General features: G+C 35.9%; 1 protein-coding gene across 1 annotated transcript in view; it reads right to left on the bottom strand.

Annotated features, from left to right (window-relative positions):
• tasp1 (taspase, threonine aspartase, 1) overlaps positions 1-11,767 on the bottom strand; it is a 152,589-nt gene extending 140,822 nt beyond the window's left edge. Inside the window, 4 exon segments of the mRNA XM_081714853.1 lie at positions 1,599-1,667; positions 4,561-4,628; positions 8,263-8,443; positions 11,402-11,767. Coding sequence (XP_081570979.1) covers positions 1,599-1,667; positions 4,561-4,628; positions 8,263-8,395 — 270 coding nt within the window. The 5' untranslated portion in view covers positions 8,396-8,443; positions 11,402-11,767.
• Between the last annotated feature and the right edge of the window lie 4,811 nt (positions 11,768-16,578).

Here is a 16,578-nt window from a genome sequence, read left to right on the forward strand (position 1 = left end):
GCAGCTTGTGTATGGGTGTCCAAAAAGGCTGTCATATTGGCCAGCTTATCTGTAGTAGCTACAGATTTTTTTTTAAAGATACAATAAATTGAAAAGCAAGAGTAACTCAACACTGGCTACCTCATCTGTAAATTAAAAAAGAACCCAACAAACTGTTTGTTCTCATAAACATATGGGTTTCATTAGAAAATACTAATCTTATCATGGTCCTGATCAAACAGTATGAAGCAGCTAAAAACCTTAATGGATACGTAAAAATATTATGCAGCTTGGGTAATAGTTTACCCAGCTAGTTCCAAGTTACTTGATTTAAAGTTACAACACTACCTCCTGGCTACTGGAAAATGTAGTTGCTACTGTACTATATTAATAAATAAGTTAGGTTAGTATGTGATTAACTTTTGCATGCTGTCAACTTTGTGCAGCATTGACTTTTGTTGTTGAGTTTTACATATAAACAACTGATTTTGAACCTTATGTCAACTTCCAAGAGATTCAAAAACTTATTGTTTTATATTCACAAAAATCAGCTTTTAAATCACAGCTCATTTATTCACAGAGAAGCAACACAGCCCAAGATTAAAAAGTAGCTAAAATTTAATTTTCAACATCTCAACATGTTTCATAAACCTAAACGTTCAGCTAACATTGAATTAAATGGCCATCCATATTCTGTTTGTGCTGTTATGTGGGATACCTTGTTTCCTAATATTTATTTAGCACTTATGTAGTTCAAGGACACATTGGTGTTTCTACATCAAATACACATTATTTTTCAAGGTATTTCTTATACTGTGTATCAAAAATACTGTGATCAAAAATGGGAGCATATTGGCCAATTGTGAGTTTTTGTTCTCAGTAAAACTCAGTAATTCAGCATTCACCCTTCTATGCAGCTGTTTACACAAGCTTGGAGAAAAGGGGCTCTTACCTTGCCGTAGTTACATGAGACCTACTCATCACAAACTCACATCTTCTTAGATTACTTACAGCTACTTCATGTCAATTACTGTGAGATCCAAACTGCTAAAAATTTCAGGAGCGTTGCTCATCCTTATATTAATAGAAAGCTTACAGCATATGAACAAAGCACATCAGATAAATCTTTTTTTAATTATGTGCAGCAGTATCAGTACTGGTAAAACATTACAGCAGATATGACTGTATTTGATATAGATTATCGGTTACCAAAAAAATCATAATTATGTCTATAAAGGTGTAAATGATGATCGCCTTAAGTGTTGGCGTGTCATTTTGGTTCTTGCCTTTTTTCGTATTCAGACTGGACAAGGTAAGATAGAAGATCCAAATGAAGCAGTATGTAATATTATAATAATAGTATGTATATTCTCAACCGTATAATGTGTGCTTCCTTACTCAGCTAGTGATAAGGATCATTGACATAAGTGGTTGACCTCAAAGGAGGTGAAATCAATCAGATCAATGGTTTCCATGGCTCAACTGGCTATTGCTTATTTTTCTCTCTCCACTTTAAAATACAACTGTAAAATAACAATACATGTTCCATTTGATTAAAACATTTTTATAGTATTCATGCTATAATCCAAACTAGTTTAGGAAAAGTAAAAAAGAAGCACCTCTAGCTCTATAAGAGCAGCAGTCACTGCCTCCAGGGCCATGGCTCCAGCTCTCAGCCTGTCCACAGCCTGCAAAAGATTAGGGAACATGAAAACATGTAAAATTTCTTTCATGGCAAAAACAAAAAAACACTGGCACAAAAGAAGTGAGGCAAGTTTGGGTGTGTTAATTATTACTATACTGCATAAAAACATTTCCACACTGTCCATCATGTTAACAATAGACCCTTTTAATGTTTCGTTTTAAGACTTTTTTTTTGCCTCCGTCATAACTTCACACAAAGACCACACACATCAACTGAATACGATGCTTGTAGATTCTTATTTATACAATGCCCATTTTTGGATAAAACAAATGTTCTTCAGGTCAACATTTTATTCAATTTTCTGCATTTTGTGTATTTTATTAATTAACTAAGCTAAACACAAAAGACTGTAAAACAGCACCTTATGCTAAAAAGGTGCCTAACTGAACTACAAAAAAACAAAAAAAACAAAAACAAAAAACAAAACAAAACAGAAGAACGGTTCTTTGCTGCTTTTTGAGGACCCTTTAGCTTCCCACTGCACATAAAGTAAGAGTAAAATTTTGCATACAATATGTTATTAACTAAGTCCTCATTATTGTCTCATTAAAGGTCAGATTATATATATATCATATAATCATATTTTATGAGTTCTTCATTTAAAATCAACATAATTCACAAACATTCACAATTGTACAAATTTTTATGACAAAAGCCAAACTCTCACAATACACAGAACACTGCATAATGCCATTTGAAAAATACCATAAGATTTGGCACCCCTACCTGTTAGAATTCATAAGAATTATTCAGATCAATCTGAGCATCTCCAAATACAGTTTAAGAACTACCCTTGCAAAGGTATTTTTTTCCTCATGCACACTGGATCCACTAGCATTATGTTAAATCTAAGTGTGAGAACTGCTTTGTTGTTGGCTGCACAGGCCAGCATAAATTGCTACATCCATACAGTACAGAAGACCTCAATGGATAAAGGTTTTCATGGCAATGGCCCAGCTACAGTCGACAAAAACCTGTATGCACTAACCACTATGTATCTGACATCCTTTACAACATCAGTCAGTACAATGCATGCCTTGCAACAAAACCTTTCCTAAAAGAGGGATCAATACTAACTGTGTGAGGCTAAATTGGAAATGAAGAGGGAAATGAAGGGAAATGAAGATAAGTATTACAAAGAAATATGCTAGCTCAAGTGTTTCTTTGGCTGTTTAACACTAGCTAATGTTAAAGGTTGATGTATTAGCTAATGCAATTTTGTAGAAAATGACTGGCGTTACTTACTGCAGGACCCAGGATCCACAATAACATTAATGCTATTAGTATGTTAGCTAGTTAAATGTCTGTAAGATGAACTTCACTTTATCAACATGTTATTCACGACAGTAAAAGCAAAAGTTACAGTTGTGTTGCAGTCAGGTAATCAGGGGTTAATGACATTACAATGTGCATTATCTCCATCCTTAATTTGGCAAGCAAGCACACATTGCAGTGTGTGGCTATGTATTTTTTATTTTTATTGTGTGTGTGTATGTATGTGAGACTGCAAAATTAGTCCTGACATCACAGCAAACTCAGGGTCCAACTTTGGTTCAATCACATATGACTTCACTGCTATGTTGTCTCTGGCAGCAATGTTTATCCCAGGGTTCACACGAAAGGGGCAGTGAGTAGTTATCTTATCATTTAAAGGAACAGGCACCCAAATTGGACATTCTGAACAGGGTGAGAAAGGTACAGTGGTATTCGATCGTTTTGGTATTGTGACCAAATGTAATTTTGTGACTCTCTGAATAATTTCATTAAAATTCCAACTTGTGTAAAGGGGACACAAGATGACAGGGAATGCCTGAGAGGAAGCTGCCATCCTAGTTCCTCTTGTACATTTCCAACCCAGGTTTCTGATAAAATGTTTGGTTTTTCTTGGATTATATAAAATGACTGAGGTAGTTAGTTTATTTGGGAGAGGGTGTGTGTTTATATATATATATATATATATATATATATATATATATATATATATATATATATATATATATATATATATATATATATATATATTTTTTTTTTTTTTTAACTTTTTTCCCCTCTTCATTTTAAACAAAGTCTCTGTGTTGCTCTGGGAATTCTTTACAATAAATCTCACATTTACCTGGCATCCTTACCAATGCAGAGCAAAGCACAACAAATACATTACTGAGAACGTTTTGGGTATTCAATATTTGGTCATTATTACTTTTTCAAATTATTCTGCCTAATCCTAAACATAAAAGTGTACACAAGACAAAAATCACATAAATAATCAGTGTTTCACATATTATAGTATTTAGCAGGTTGAGTGCTTTGTTTTAGATTTTTCTGTGTATTTACTGAATAAGTTATATTAACCCACATTAGTAGATATGCACCGCTTGCAACAAAGAGATAACTACAATAAACACTCCAAATTCATGGTTGTATGATGCTGGATGCTCATGCAATCATCTGTGCAAAAAAGTATAATCCAGCCTTTACCTTGTGCAATATCAGATGTGGAATCAGTGTGAAACCACAGAAAGAAATGTTTTACCACGGCCTTTGATTTACTAAAGGTTATAGATTATGCTGACTTTTTCTTAGTCCTGATAAGGATACATTCTGAAATGGTGGAAACTTATTTCATACATGCACATAAGCTTATTTTCACAGTTTAAAACAGCAATATCAAAATTTTGCATTCTTGCAGATTTAAAAAATGCATATCATAGGAACCAATCTTTAAAAAAGGAAATTATGTTAGTGCTTGTATATGTTACGGGGCTTAATTCTTGATGTTACCTGTGAAAAACAAAGAATCACACTAATGTTTGAAGAGAAGAATAAAAATACTAGAATACCAAAAGGAAAATAATGTTAAAAAACCCATATGTACACACTTTCTGGCAAGCCCTCTTGCACACATGTTTATACTCCTTGGCTTTGGATTCTGAATGATACCCTGCCCCTGTGGTAGCAAAAAAATTAGGGGACATTATAATTTTCCTTATTTGCTTTAACAATTTGTCAGATGTTACATTTTCAAACTCAAAGGGCAAATATACCCCTGAGGTCTGACAGAATTTAGTTTACTCCTTTAGTTACTGAGAACGCTCTGCTGTTGTCAATTATGTTAAGTATAGATTTTCTTTTAATTTTAGCTCATTAAGAATTTCCAAAATTGCAAACAATGTTAGCTCATTTGAGAAAAACATTGGTGGGTTAAGATGTTTAAACTTTATGGTGCCATATTTCTTTAGTGGATGAAAAAAGGCTCACTGCAAAAATAACAGGAAAAAAAAACAAAAAACACATTCCATAAGTTGTAACTATATTCTCGTGATGAGGAAAGAGCAGACCCACTTTATATCACAAGTCTAATACATATGTCCTTACACATGAATATCAACAACTATAACTACTAAGGATGTAGAGCTACAGATAGATTACAGTATTACAGTTTATGTACATATATATCAACTTTGGTTTTGGTTTATGCAAGTATAAGTGTATATATGCTGAAGTGCAGATGTTTTTGTTTGCAAAAGGATGTAACTACCTACATTATGGTATTTTGCCCCAGTAAATACCATTTAGAAGAAAATTTAAACTGTAACACAGTTTAACTAAAGTGAGATTTTAAACCAGACTGTACTTTTTTGACAGTACTTTTAACTGCAGCCTAGGGTATCAATTCTGGTTTCTGTTTGGTTACATCACAAATATAATAACAAATAATTTACACTTTCAGTGGACTGTTCCTGTGCTATTTCTATTAAATTTGATACAAGTGTGAACTAATACAGCTATTGAACTAAGCTGTATTACATTTGCAACATACAAACTAGTTACAAGTATAGTTGCCTGAATAGTGTAACTACACTAGCATTACAGAAACAACAAGTGGGTTTAAAAGGTCTATCTAAAATTGCAATTATTCTTATATCACAGTGACAACATTTACAGCATTTAGCTGACGCTTTTATCCAAAGCAACTTACAATTATGACTGAGTACAACTTGAGCAATTGAGGGGTAAGGGCCTTGCTCAGGGGCCCAAACCAGCAACCATCTGATTACAAGTCAAGTACCTTAACCACTGAGTTACCACTGACAACAACTGAAGCCCTAAAACAAGAGCTATTCTTGCATCATAATTATATATGTACATACTGCTGACATGGTTGATTATTGTCCTGTATTTTGTTGTATTATTTATGTATGTTGAATCATATGAATACTGTAAAGAACCAAACACCAGAAAGCTTATCTAGAATAGCTGAAATGAACACTGATGAAGGGATTGACATTTTCAAAGCAAATTCCATTTTATGAAACCATCTGTACTTTTTCCCCCTCAAAAGGAAAAATACCAGGTCAGCATGAAGGTTTTCATTTTCACTAAATGCATAACTTGCTTTCAGCAGTGATTTAGGCTAGACTCCATTATCCCAAGCACTGTAAGATATACGATCTGAGAAAAAGCTATAGACCTGGGGGTACCCTCATGCAACATGATTGAATTATTATTGCATTATTTATGAAAAAATAAATATAGAATGAATAAATAAATATGGAATTATTTACATTTTGAATTATGTGAGTGTAGTGCTAGCATTGGTCAAGTTGCTTACAGCACAAAATTGTACTGTTAAGAGCACCAGTTTGAATATTGCAGCATTCTGAGATTTCAGACCTGCAAAATGTCAATACTACAATAACAATTAACAAATTACATATTGTGCAAACATAACCTGCATTTCGCTTATTCTCCTCAAGGCCCAAATATAGATGTTTCATACCCCCTTTAGAGGTTACCTAAAAGTCAGTAAAATCCAATAAATGTCCACAAGACTTAATTTTATTAAATGACCAAAATTCATAAAATGACAGTGACAAATGATTCAGTCTATGGTCATGTGATGTACGTAAATATATTTATAGCTAGGTCATCAACATAAGCAAGGTAGAAGTTTAAACTTGGACAGCAATGTTATGATTTTTGAACATCTGAACCCTTCCCTTTCATACTGTTCCCAGGCCAGCTACTGAGAAAGTGGACAAATAAAATGGGCACCAAACAGAAATTTCAGTTATAAAAGGTCCCCTAAATTCCAACATAATTGAGCATTCAAAAGTGCAAAAAATCTAAACTAAAAATGCACAAAGCATAAATCCTCCAGCACTTAGAATGAATTTCTTTTGGCAAAACCACAATTAAGAAAACTACACAAACTACACTTTTACCTAACTTAGTGAGAATATATAACTGTGAATGTGCTTTGTTGATTTTAGCCTTTGCACTTTCTATAAGCAATTTAGAAATGTAAAATAAATAAAACAAATAAATTAAAATTGATTGAATGAAACTGATATGTGAGAATGATTAGCTATGCTTGTATGTGTCCTTTTCATCTGAAATGAGATAGTAGATGGCTCCTAAATGAAACACCTTCACATAGCATATACTCAAAAGGTATAAAGAAATTTAGGGGAATACTATTGCAATAGTAAGTGTCCATTTCGGCGGTAGCTGTCAAAGTATGTAGCATTTTGGACAACACGTGCATGCATCTAAGTTTAAAGACTCTCCCAGTAAAATGCATCAGACGAAACCTATCTGCAAAGACATTTTATATCCTTTTAGTCTATAGCAAAGACACACCTCTGTTCAATGGTTGGAAAAAAAAAGTGGTATAACTCATATCAGATTTACAAATGTCTTATCCTGTATAATGTGTATTCAACAGATACACAGATCAGCCACAACATTAAATCACTGACAGGTGAACTGAATAACATTGATTATCTCACTACAACGGCACCTGTGAAGCGGTGAGATATGTTATGTCTATTCTTGAAGCTGATGTGTTGGAAGCAGGAAAAATGGTCGAGCGTATAGATCTGAATGAATTTAACAACATTCAAATTGTATGACTAGATGACTGGGTCAGTGCATCGCAAAAAATGGTAGGTCTTGTGGTGTTCTTGGTATGCTCTACTAAGTGAGCATCACCAGACAACTTACAGGACTTAGTGGATGTGCTGCTAATGTCTTAGTAGTAGATACCCCAGCACAAAGGTCTTGTGGGGCTTGTATCTTGGTGGGTTTTGGTGGCACAAGGGGGACCTACACAATATTAAGCAGCTAGTTTTAATGTTATGGCTGATCATTGTAGTCATATTTGCATTCTGAAATGGTCTGTTATGTGGTAAGTTTTCGAATGGAAGACAAAATTATACAGTATAGGCTGTATATCTATGTAAAATTGATTGAATGAACAACTGATATCTGAGTTGCTATATTAGCTATACTTGTATATGCCCTGCATATATCCAAAGCAACTTACAATTATGGTTGAGTACAATTTGAGCAATTGAGGGTAAGGGCCTTGCTTAGGGGCCCAACAGTGGCACTGTAGCAGCAGTGGGGCTTGAACTGACAACCTTCTGATTACTAGTCAAGCACCTTTACCACTGAGCTACCAATAACCAGCTACCAGTACTACTACTGCTACTATGGTAGATGACTCCTAAATGAAACACCTTCAAGTAGCATATGTTAAAAAGGAAAGAATATTACACCTGAATTCAAAAACAAACCTGCATGCACCAGAACAAAGCCCATAGCTTTGTACACCCTGCTGGAAATGTTCTGTGTAGAACCTGAATAATTTAGTTGCAACCTGTTAAGTTTATTACTTCCACCATGACCCATATGCAGCAGCAATTGCATCTTGTCCCATCAATCACTCAAAATATTTGCATTCTGGCCCTCTGAGTCCTGAAGAAATAAAACATAAGAGGAAAAAGAGAAGCTTAATGTTTCAAGACCCAATAATAAAAATGTACTGAAGATAATGTTTCAGTTTGATTCAAGCAAACTGATATGCCACAATGCATGGAAATGACATTATGAAACAATAATAGAACACCAAAAGTCAGAGGTCAATTTTTTCACACTTTCATTAAGTCATTAACAGAGAGTAGTGTTATTTGTATGTTACTTACAGTGATAAACCTAGGTTTATTTGTTTCTGCCATTATGAGCAGCACACAGTAAATGACTAAACATAGTAATATACAGTTGTGGCCAAAAGTTGAGACTAGTACACATTTTGGTTTTCACAAAGTTTGCCGCTTCAGTTTTTTTATGGTGGCAGTTTGCATTAACTCTAGATTGTGAAGAGTGATCAGATGAATTGCAATTAATTGCAAAGTCATTCCTTGCCATGAAAATGAACTTAATCACAAAAATCATTGCATTCCAGCCACTGTATTTCAACACTGACACAAAATGCCCTGCTAATATCATTTCAGTGATGATCTCATTAGCTCAGGAGAAAGTGATAAGGATAAGGCATCTGATATCACACTGTCATGCCATGGTAACCATGGTTACCTCTAAGGAAACATGTGCAGTCATGCTTGCATCGCATCAAAATGGCTTCACAGGCAAGGACATTGCTGCTTGTAAGTTAGTACCTAAATTGACCATTTATCAAATCATCAAGAACTTCAAGGAGAGCGGTTCAATTGCAGTGAATAAGGCTTCAAGGCACCCAAGAAAGTCAAGCAAGCACCAGAACCATCTCCTAAAGAGGATGCAGCTACAGGATCGGGTCACCACCAGTGCAGAGCTTGCTCAGGAATAGCTAAAGGCAGGTGTGAGGGCATCTGCACACACAGTGAAGCAAAGGCTTTTGGAGGATGGCTTGGTGTCAAGAAGGGCATCAAAGAAGCCACTTCTCTCCAAGAAAAACATCAAGAACAGACTGACATTCTGCAGGAAGTATAGGGATTGGACTGCAGAGGACTGGGGTAAAGTTATTTTCTCTGATGAAGCCCCCTTCAGACTGTTTGGGACATCTGGACAAATGATGATTGTCCAGAGAAGAAAAAGTAAGTCATGTGTCATGGCAACAATGAGGCTTCCTGAGACCATTCATGCGTGGGGTTTTTTCTCATCCAAGGGAGTGGGTTTGCTCAAAATTGTGCCTAAGAACACTGCCATGAATAAGGAATGGTATCATAACATCCTCCAAGAGCAATTTCTCCCAACGATCCAGGAGCAATTTGGTGATGAATAATGCTTTTTCGAGCATGACTGAGCATCATGTCACAAAGCAAAAGTGATAACCAAGTGGCTCGGTGAACAAGACATTGAAATGTGGCATCCAATTTTGCACCTCCCCAGATCTGAATCCCATTGAGAACCTGTGGTCAATCCTCAAAAAGCAGGTGGGCAAACACAGAAACTGATCAACTCCAAGCAGTGATTAGGCAAGAATTTTGCCCAGAAGCTGATATCCAGCAAGCCAAGGTGAATTGCAGAAGTCTTAAAAAAGAAGGGTCAACACTGTAAATATTTAATCTTTGCTTAAACTTGATGCATTTGTCAATACAAAGTTAAAAACTTATGAAATGTTTATAATTGTACTTCACTATACCATATAAACATCTGGCAAAAGTATCTTAAAAAAAAAAAAGAGGCCAAAATTTGTTACTCAACTTTTGGCCACGACTGTAGACCTTGACAAACTCTGAACCATGTCTCAAAAAACACCATGCACTTACGTCAATGAACTGTATCTATACTTTATTCAATTAGAATTAAGCACATTAGAAATAAACGTTTTGTTGTTCATAACCCACCCACTTCACTGCCAGTAATCTAACTGTTGTGATTGCACTTTAAAACACCAGGACCGGTATGAATAAGACTGTGTTAATATGTAAGCAATAAATATATCCCAAACGAAACGTTTACCGTTTCAGTGTAGTTTTCACAAAGTATAATTATAAAGCAATGAAAACAACCAATGTATTACATAACGAAGCCCCACAGCAACAGCTGCACTTCGTTCTTTTGACCACCAGGTGCCATTGACGTGCACTATGTTGAAAATCTTTAAGGAAACCCTTGCTCAGTACGTTTCACCACCACTACCACCTAAGATAGCTAACAAAACTCACCACCGCATCTAAGTTTCTGCAGTTTCCAAGCATTCCCCTAATACACCTGAGTCTGCTGCAGGTGCGGGTTTGTCTTATGGGTTAAATTGGTTAGGGTTGTTATGGTTACACTTTACTGGTCTAGCTATAAAGTGTTTTGAGTGTGGGATCCCTAAAACCAGAAGCGAGAAGTAGCTAAACTACTCAAAGTGTATTTATCCTAAATTGATGTTGCTTTGCTCTTCGCGGTATTACTAGCTAGAATTTTAAATTATATTAGTCAGTTAAGCAAACCGTTTATAAACTACCGAAAACTAGTATTGTTTAATAAAAGTCAATGTTCTTTGTCTACTAATACGTCAAATTGAATTATGCTAACCCTGGGGTTTATGATTTAGCTAAGCTAAATAATACTCGAGCAATTAAGTTTATGATACGACTGTCTAGCTGGCTGGCTAATTGTGTTGCTAACTCGCTAGCTAACCTAGCGTTACCTAGAAGTTAAAGACACATCGTCAAACACCACTGAAAACTGCTGCATCGAAGTATGCAGGTAGCTATGACTGTACATGAACAACGTAAAGCCCTCTGACGTTATAAGCCATAGCTAGGGTGAGCTAATTCCCCAGCCATACGTGTTTTATACGTTTCATACCTAACCTGGTGTTTTAAATAGTTGTGTCGCCAGCATTCCCACATTTTCAGAATTAGCTTGTTAAAGAAAACTTAACAAGTTCTAAGTTCGATGATAGTTTTCGGTGTAGTGAAATTAGTGATAAATACATACATCAACATTAGATCCGCTGCATCTTTTTTGAGAATACATTTTATATTTAATAGCGGCGTTGCTAATTTCTTCTTCGTTGGCGTCTGCCGCCGCTGCTTCTTCTTCTTTAGTTTACAGTGGTTTTCCACCACAGGACCGTCGCCACCTTCTGTGTTGGAGCGTGAAGTTGCTCGAAAAGAGAATAGATTTTTGCATTTTACATTCGCAGGCCTATAAAGCAATAACTACCAAATTTTCAGAAAAGCTTTATCTTAAGCCCATTCACTTCTTGTGCTGTTTGAAATAAGTTATGTCCCGTTTCAGAGCCATGGGGCGTTCCACTTATTTATATAGAGCTTCTAACAACAACTGCTGCGACAAAGCAGATTTACGTATGTCAGAGTCCAAGCCCCAAGTGAGCAAGCCGGTGGCAAGTAAAAACTCCTTAATAAAGTTATTTTCATGTGGGTTCATTTCATTTGGGTTTTATGTAAAACTGTTCTACAGGGGTAGTTTTGTGTGTGTGTGTGGTGATGAATTCTAATTAATTTTTTTCTTTGCAAATGGAAAACACAAGCCCAATTTTGGTGGAAGTGACCCAGCTCTGGTTTGAGTTTTCATCCAGATCCAGCAGCCAGTTCAAAAGACATAATTGGTGAAAATCAGTAGTGTATGACTTTGGTCATCTTTTTATGTCTCAAAAACAGCTCTCCATTACTTTCAGAATTAAAATTTTAAACTATATATATATATATATATATATATATATATATATATATATATATATATATATATATATATATGTATGTAAAAATCTTATATATTTTTTTACTTCAGGATCTGTTGGAGCCACTTTGCTGTTGGCCTCAGTGTGTTGGATTGTTCTTCCATCACAGTAGTCAACCTAAAAGTATTCAGTATCCTGTATTCATTTCCCATTTTGTATATACATAAAATAACTAAGGGTTGGGTGCGTCAGAGTAATACACTTTTGTCCTGAAAAAACAGTTAAACATTAAAAACATTTCTCAAAAAGTCAGAGTGTGAGGTCCGAACTATCTGTTTTAGAAAAAAAGTGTATACCACAGCTGCTCTGTTTAATCTTAAAACAAAAATCTATGAGCCTCTCCCATGATTGTGGTTTCCATGTTGCCAAACCTAGAAGTACACTGACCTAAATGGAAAACTGCAAGATTTTGGAAATGTTTTGCGAGCTCATGCAAAGTTTTTACAAAAGTAATTTTTTTTACCCATTGATTTTTTTCCCTTCCATGTCCTTTCCAATATTAAGGATTTAAACATCATTACCATAATACAGAGCTGTACGGTAGTAATGATGTCTAAATCGTGACTAAAATATTTCTTGTATGTGATTCCTATGTATGGAAGCCTTAAATGTCCTTTGATTTACATCTTTTTTACTCAGTTTTACCATCATAACTATTTAATTATATTTGTTTTATTGAGAGCTCAAATTATTTATTTCATTATCACAGTGTGTCAAACACTGTTTTCTTGTGATAATTTTATTAAAAGCATGATCACATTGAAATTACCAAAGGAAAGAAACATAAGGACTTATCAACCTTCTAAAGGGCTCAACTCTGGTAGAAAGGTTTCTATAGAATGACCTGTAATATCCAGCCATACCTAAACATTTATGTAACTCACGACATGTGGTTGAGACAGGATAATTCTGTCCATTTTTGCATCCAAGGAGTGAACATAAGCACCACCCATTTGCTTTCCCAGGTAGGTGACTGTAGCTTTGGCAAATTCACATTGTGCCAAATTTAAAGTCCGAGACATTTTTCAAATGTTGAAAAAGAACATGCAAGGACTGCACATGACTTGTCCAATCAGGTGAATACACAACCAAATCATTGAGATAAGCAGACCAATCTGGCATATCACCTAAAATGGTGTTGATCAGTCTGTGGAAGGTGGCAGGTGCATTCTTAAGTCCAAAAGCCATAACAGTGTACTGCATAAAATCATAAGGATTGACAAAAGAAAGCTCCGAAGCCTCAGCAGTTAAATGGACTAACCTTTCAGCATATTGAATTTACTTACAAAACAAGCAGCACCAACATTATCAATACAAATCATCCATATGTGGTAAAGCGTATGAATCAGAAACAGTGACTGCTTTTGCCTTCCTATAATCCGTAAGGAGCCTACATTTTCCATCTAGTTTAGAAACCAACAAACAAGGCGAACTCCATGGACTATTGCTGGGCTTAGCAAAGCTATGATCCACCAGGTACTTCATTTCTTGTTTTATAAGAGCCTTTTTGGTAGCATTAACATGACATGGGTGCTGTTTCATCTGATTTGCAACAGTAACTTTAATATCATGTTGCAACACGTGTTTGAGTTGGATCACCAAATATCGGGAAAAACTTAAATCAGTGATATCTTTCTGATGTTCTTCTGATAAATTAATAATTTTAGAAGACAACTGTATCAAAACCTCAGAATTAAAAAGCTTGGCACTGGGAATGGATTTACCAAACTGGGCACAGCATCAGGTTTTTGAACGTCTCTATGATGATATGATTTCAACATATTGATTTGACAGACATGAGAACTTTTTGGATGTTCAGGAGTTTTAATAATGTAATCTGTTTCTCTCAGCTTTTTCTCCACAACATATGGTCCAGAAAAATGAGCTGCAAGAGACAAACCAGAAACACGCAGCAAAGCCAACACTCAGTCTCCTGGGTTAAAACTACGAGATGCTGCCTTTTTATTGAAAGTTTCCTTCATTTTAGTCTGCGCCGACTTCAGAGCTTCCTGAGCAACATCCCGTGCATTATGTAACCTCTTACAAAGTGCGCTGACATTCTAAAACATGATGCAGCTTTTGCATTGTATCAGTAGCCATAAAACACTGTTTCAAAAGCTTCAAGGGTCCATGTACTGCATGACCAAACACCAATTCAGGAGGACTAAAAGAAAGACATTCTTGAACGGCTTCTTGGGCTGCAAACAAAATAAGAGGAACTCTATCATCCCACACTTTATTTGTCTCAAAACAATACTTACGAAGCATTGACTTTAAGGACTGATGGAAACATTCCAGGGCACCCTGTGATTTTGGGTGATAAGGACTAGAGATAGCATGCTTGATTTTCAGACTCTCTGTAACAGTTTCGATAAAAAATGCATACACTGATCAGCCTGGATCACTTTAGGCATGCCAAACATAGAAAAGAACTTCACTAAGGCTTGAACAATACTTGAAGTAATCCTACATCGTGGTATGGCCTCTGGAAAAAGCATAGTGGCATACATGATAATAAGCAGGAATTGATTTCCCGACTTTGATTTAGATAATGGCCCAATGCAATCTACCAATACCCACTCAAAAGGTTCACCTATAACTGGGATGGGCCGTGCTGGAGCTGGCGGAACAGGTTGATTAGGCTTACCAGTACTCTGGGAAGCATGGCACGTATGATAATAGGTAACAATGTCTTTTTTTACTGCAGGCCAAAAGAAGTGTTTTAAAACCTAATGGTAGGCTTTAGTGACACGCAAGTGACCGGACCATGGACCATCATGAGCAAGATTTAAAACATACTGCCAATACTTTATGGACACCACAATTTTGTACGCAGTGTTAAGTTCAGGTTTAACAACCGGTTTCTACCTATGCATTAAAATTTCATCACTGAGATAATGTCACTTGCTTACTACCCATTTCATCTTTACTACTCAGAATAGTAAAATACTTGATTAAACTATTATCTGTTTTTTGTACTGCTATAAGATGATCATGTCCAACCACACAAACTGCTGACTTTTTACTTCATCTGGCTTACTCTTCTTCTGTTCACATTCAGTCAGTGTAACAGGGCTCAGCAGTTTATCCACTTCTGTGTTCATACACAGAAATTTATCAGACAAATTTGCAATCACCCACTGTGCATGGCTGAGCCTGTCTAAGTACACACACAAGAAAAACATCCAGCTGTTCCCCAGTCCTATCAACAGGGGAATCTAAAACATCTAAATGAGGCAAAACCTGCAATGTTATTCCCCAAAAACAACTGAATTCCACTAACAGGCAATTTTAAACAGACCTGACAGCAACTCACTAGTTAACTGAATAAAGTGCAAAGGTGCTTTAACATATCCCATTTCAAAACCCTAACATACAACATGTGAACTGCAATGACACATCTGAAAATGGTAAAACTCCTACTAAAACAAAAGATTGGGATGCCCCAGTATCTCTTAATTTTAACAGGTGTAAAATCACCTACTTTTTACAAACACAACCATCTAAAACAAAAGGCTTGTATAATGGGTCTACAGTGGTGTGAAAGTGTTTGCCCACTTCCTGATATCCTTTTTTTTTTGCATGTTTGTCACTCTAAAATGTTTCAGATCTAACAAATTTAAATATTAGACAAAGAACACAAGTAAACACAAAATGCAGTTTTTAAATTAAGGTTTTTATTATTAAGGGGGAAAAAATCCAAACCTATATGGCCCTGTGTGAAAAAGTGATTAAACCTAATAACTGGTTGGGCCACCCTTAGCAGCAACAATTGCAATCAATCATTTGCGATAACTGGCAATGAGTCTTTTACAGCACTGTGGAGGAATTTTGGCCCACTCATCTTTGCAGAATTGTTGTAATTTGGCCACATTGGAGTGTTTTCGAACATGAACTGCCTTTTTAAGGTCATGCCACAGCATCTCAATTGAATTCAGGTCAGAACTTTGACTAGGCCACTCCAAAGTCTTCATTTTGTTTTTCTTAAGCCATTCAGAGGTGAACTTGCTGGTGTGTTTTGGATCATTGTCCTGCTGCAGAACACGCTTCAGCTTGAGGTCATGAACAGATGGCTGGACATTCTCCTTCAGGATTTCTTGGGAGACAGCAGAATTCATGGTTCCATTTACCACAGCAAGTCTTCCAGGTCCTGAAGCAGCAAAACAGCCCAAGACCATCATACTAATACCACCATATTTTACTGTTGATATGATGTTCCTTTTCTGAAATGCTGTGTTACTTTTACACCAGATGTAATGGGACATACACCTTCCAAAAACTTCAACTTTTGTCTCATCAGTCCACAGAGTATTTTCCCAAAAGTCTTGGGGATCATCAAGATGTTTTTTAGCAAAACTGAGATGAGACCTTATGTTCTTTTTGCTCAGCAGTGGTTTTCGTCTTGGAACTC

This window comes from Electrophorus electricus, chromosome 5 (assembly GCF_041902795.1).
Source record: "Electrophorus electricus isolate QZ-2024a chromosome 5, ASM4190279v1, whole genome shotgun sequence".
Lineage (NCBI taxonomy): Eukaryota > Metazoa > Chordata > Actinopteri > Gymnotiformes > Gymnotidae > Electrophorus > Electrophorus electricus.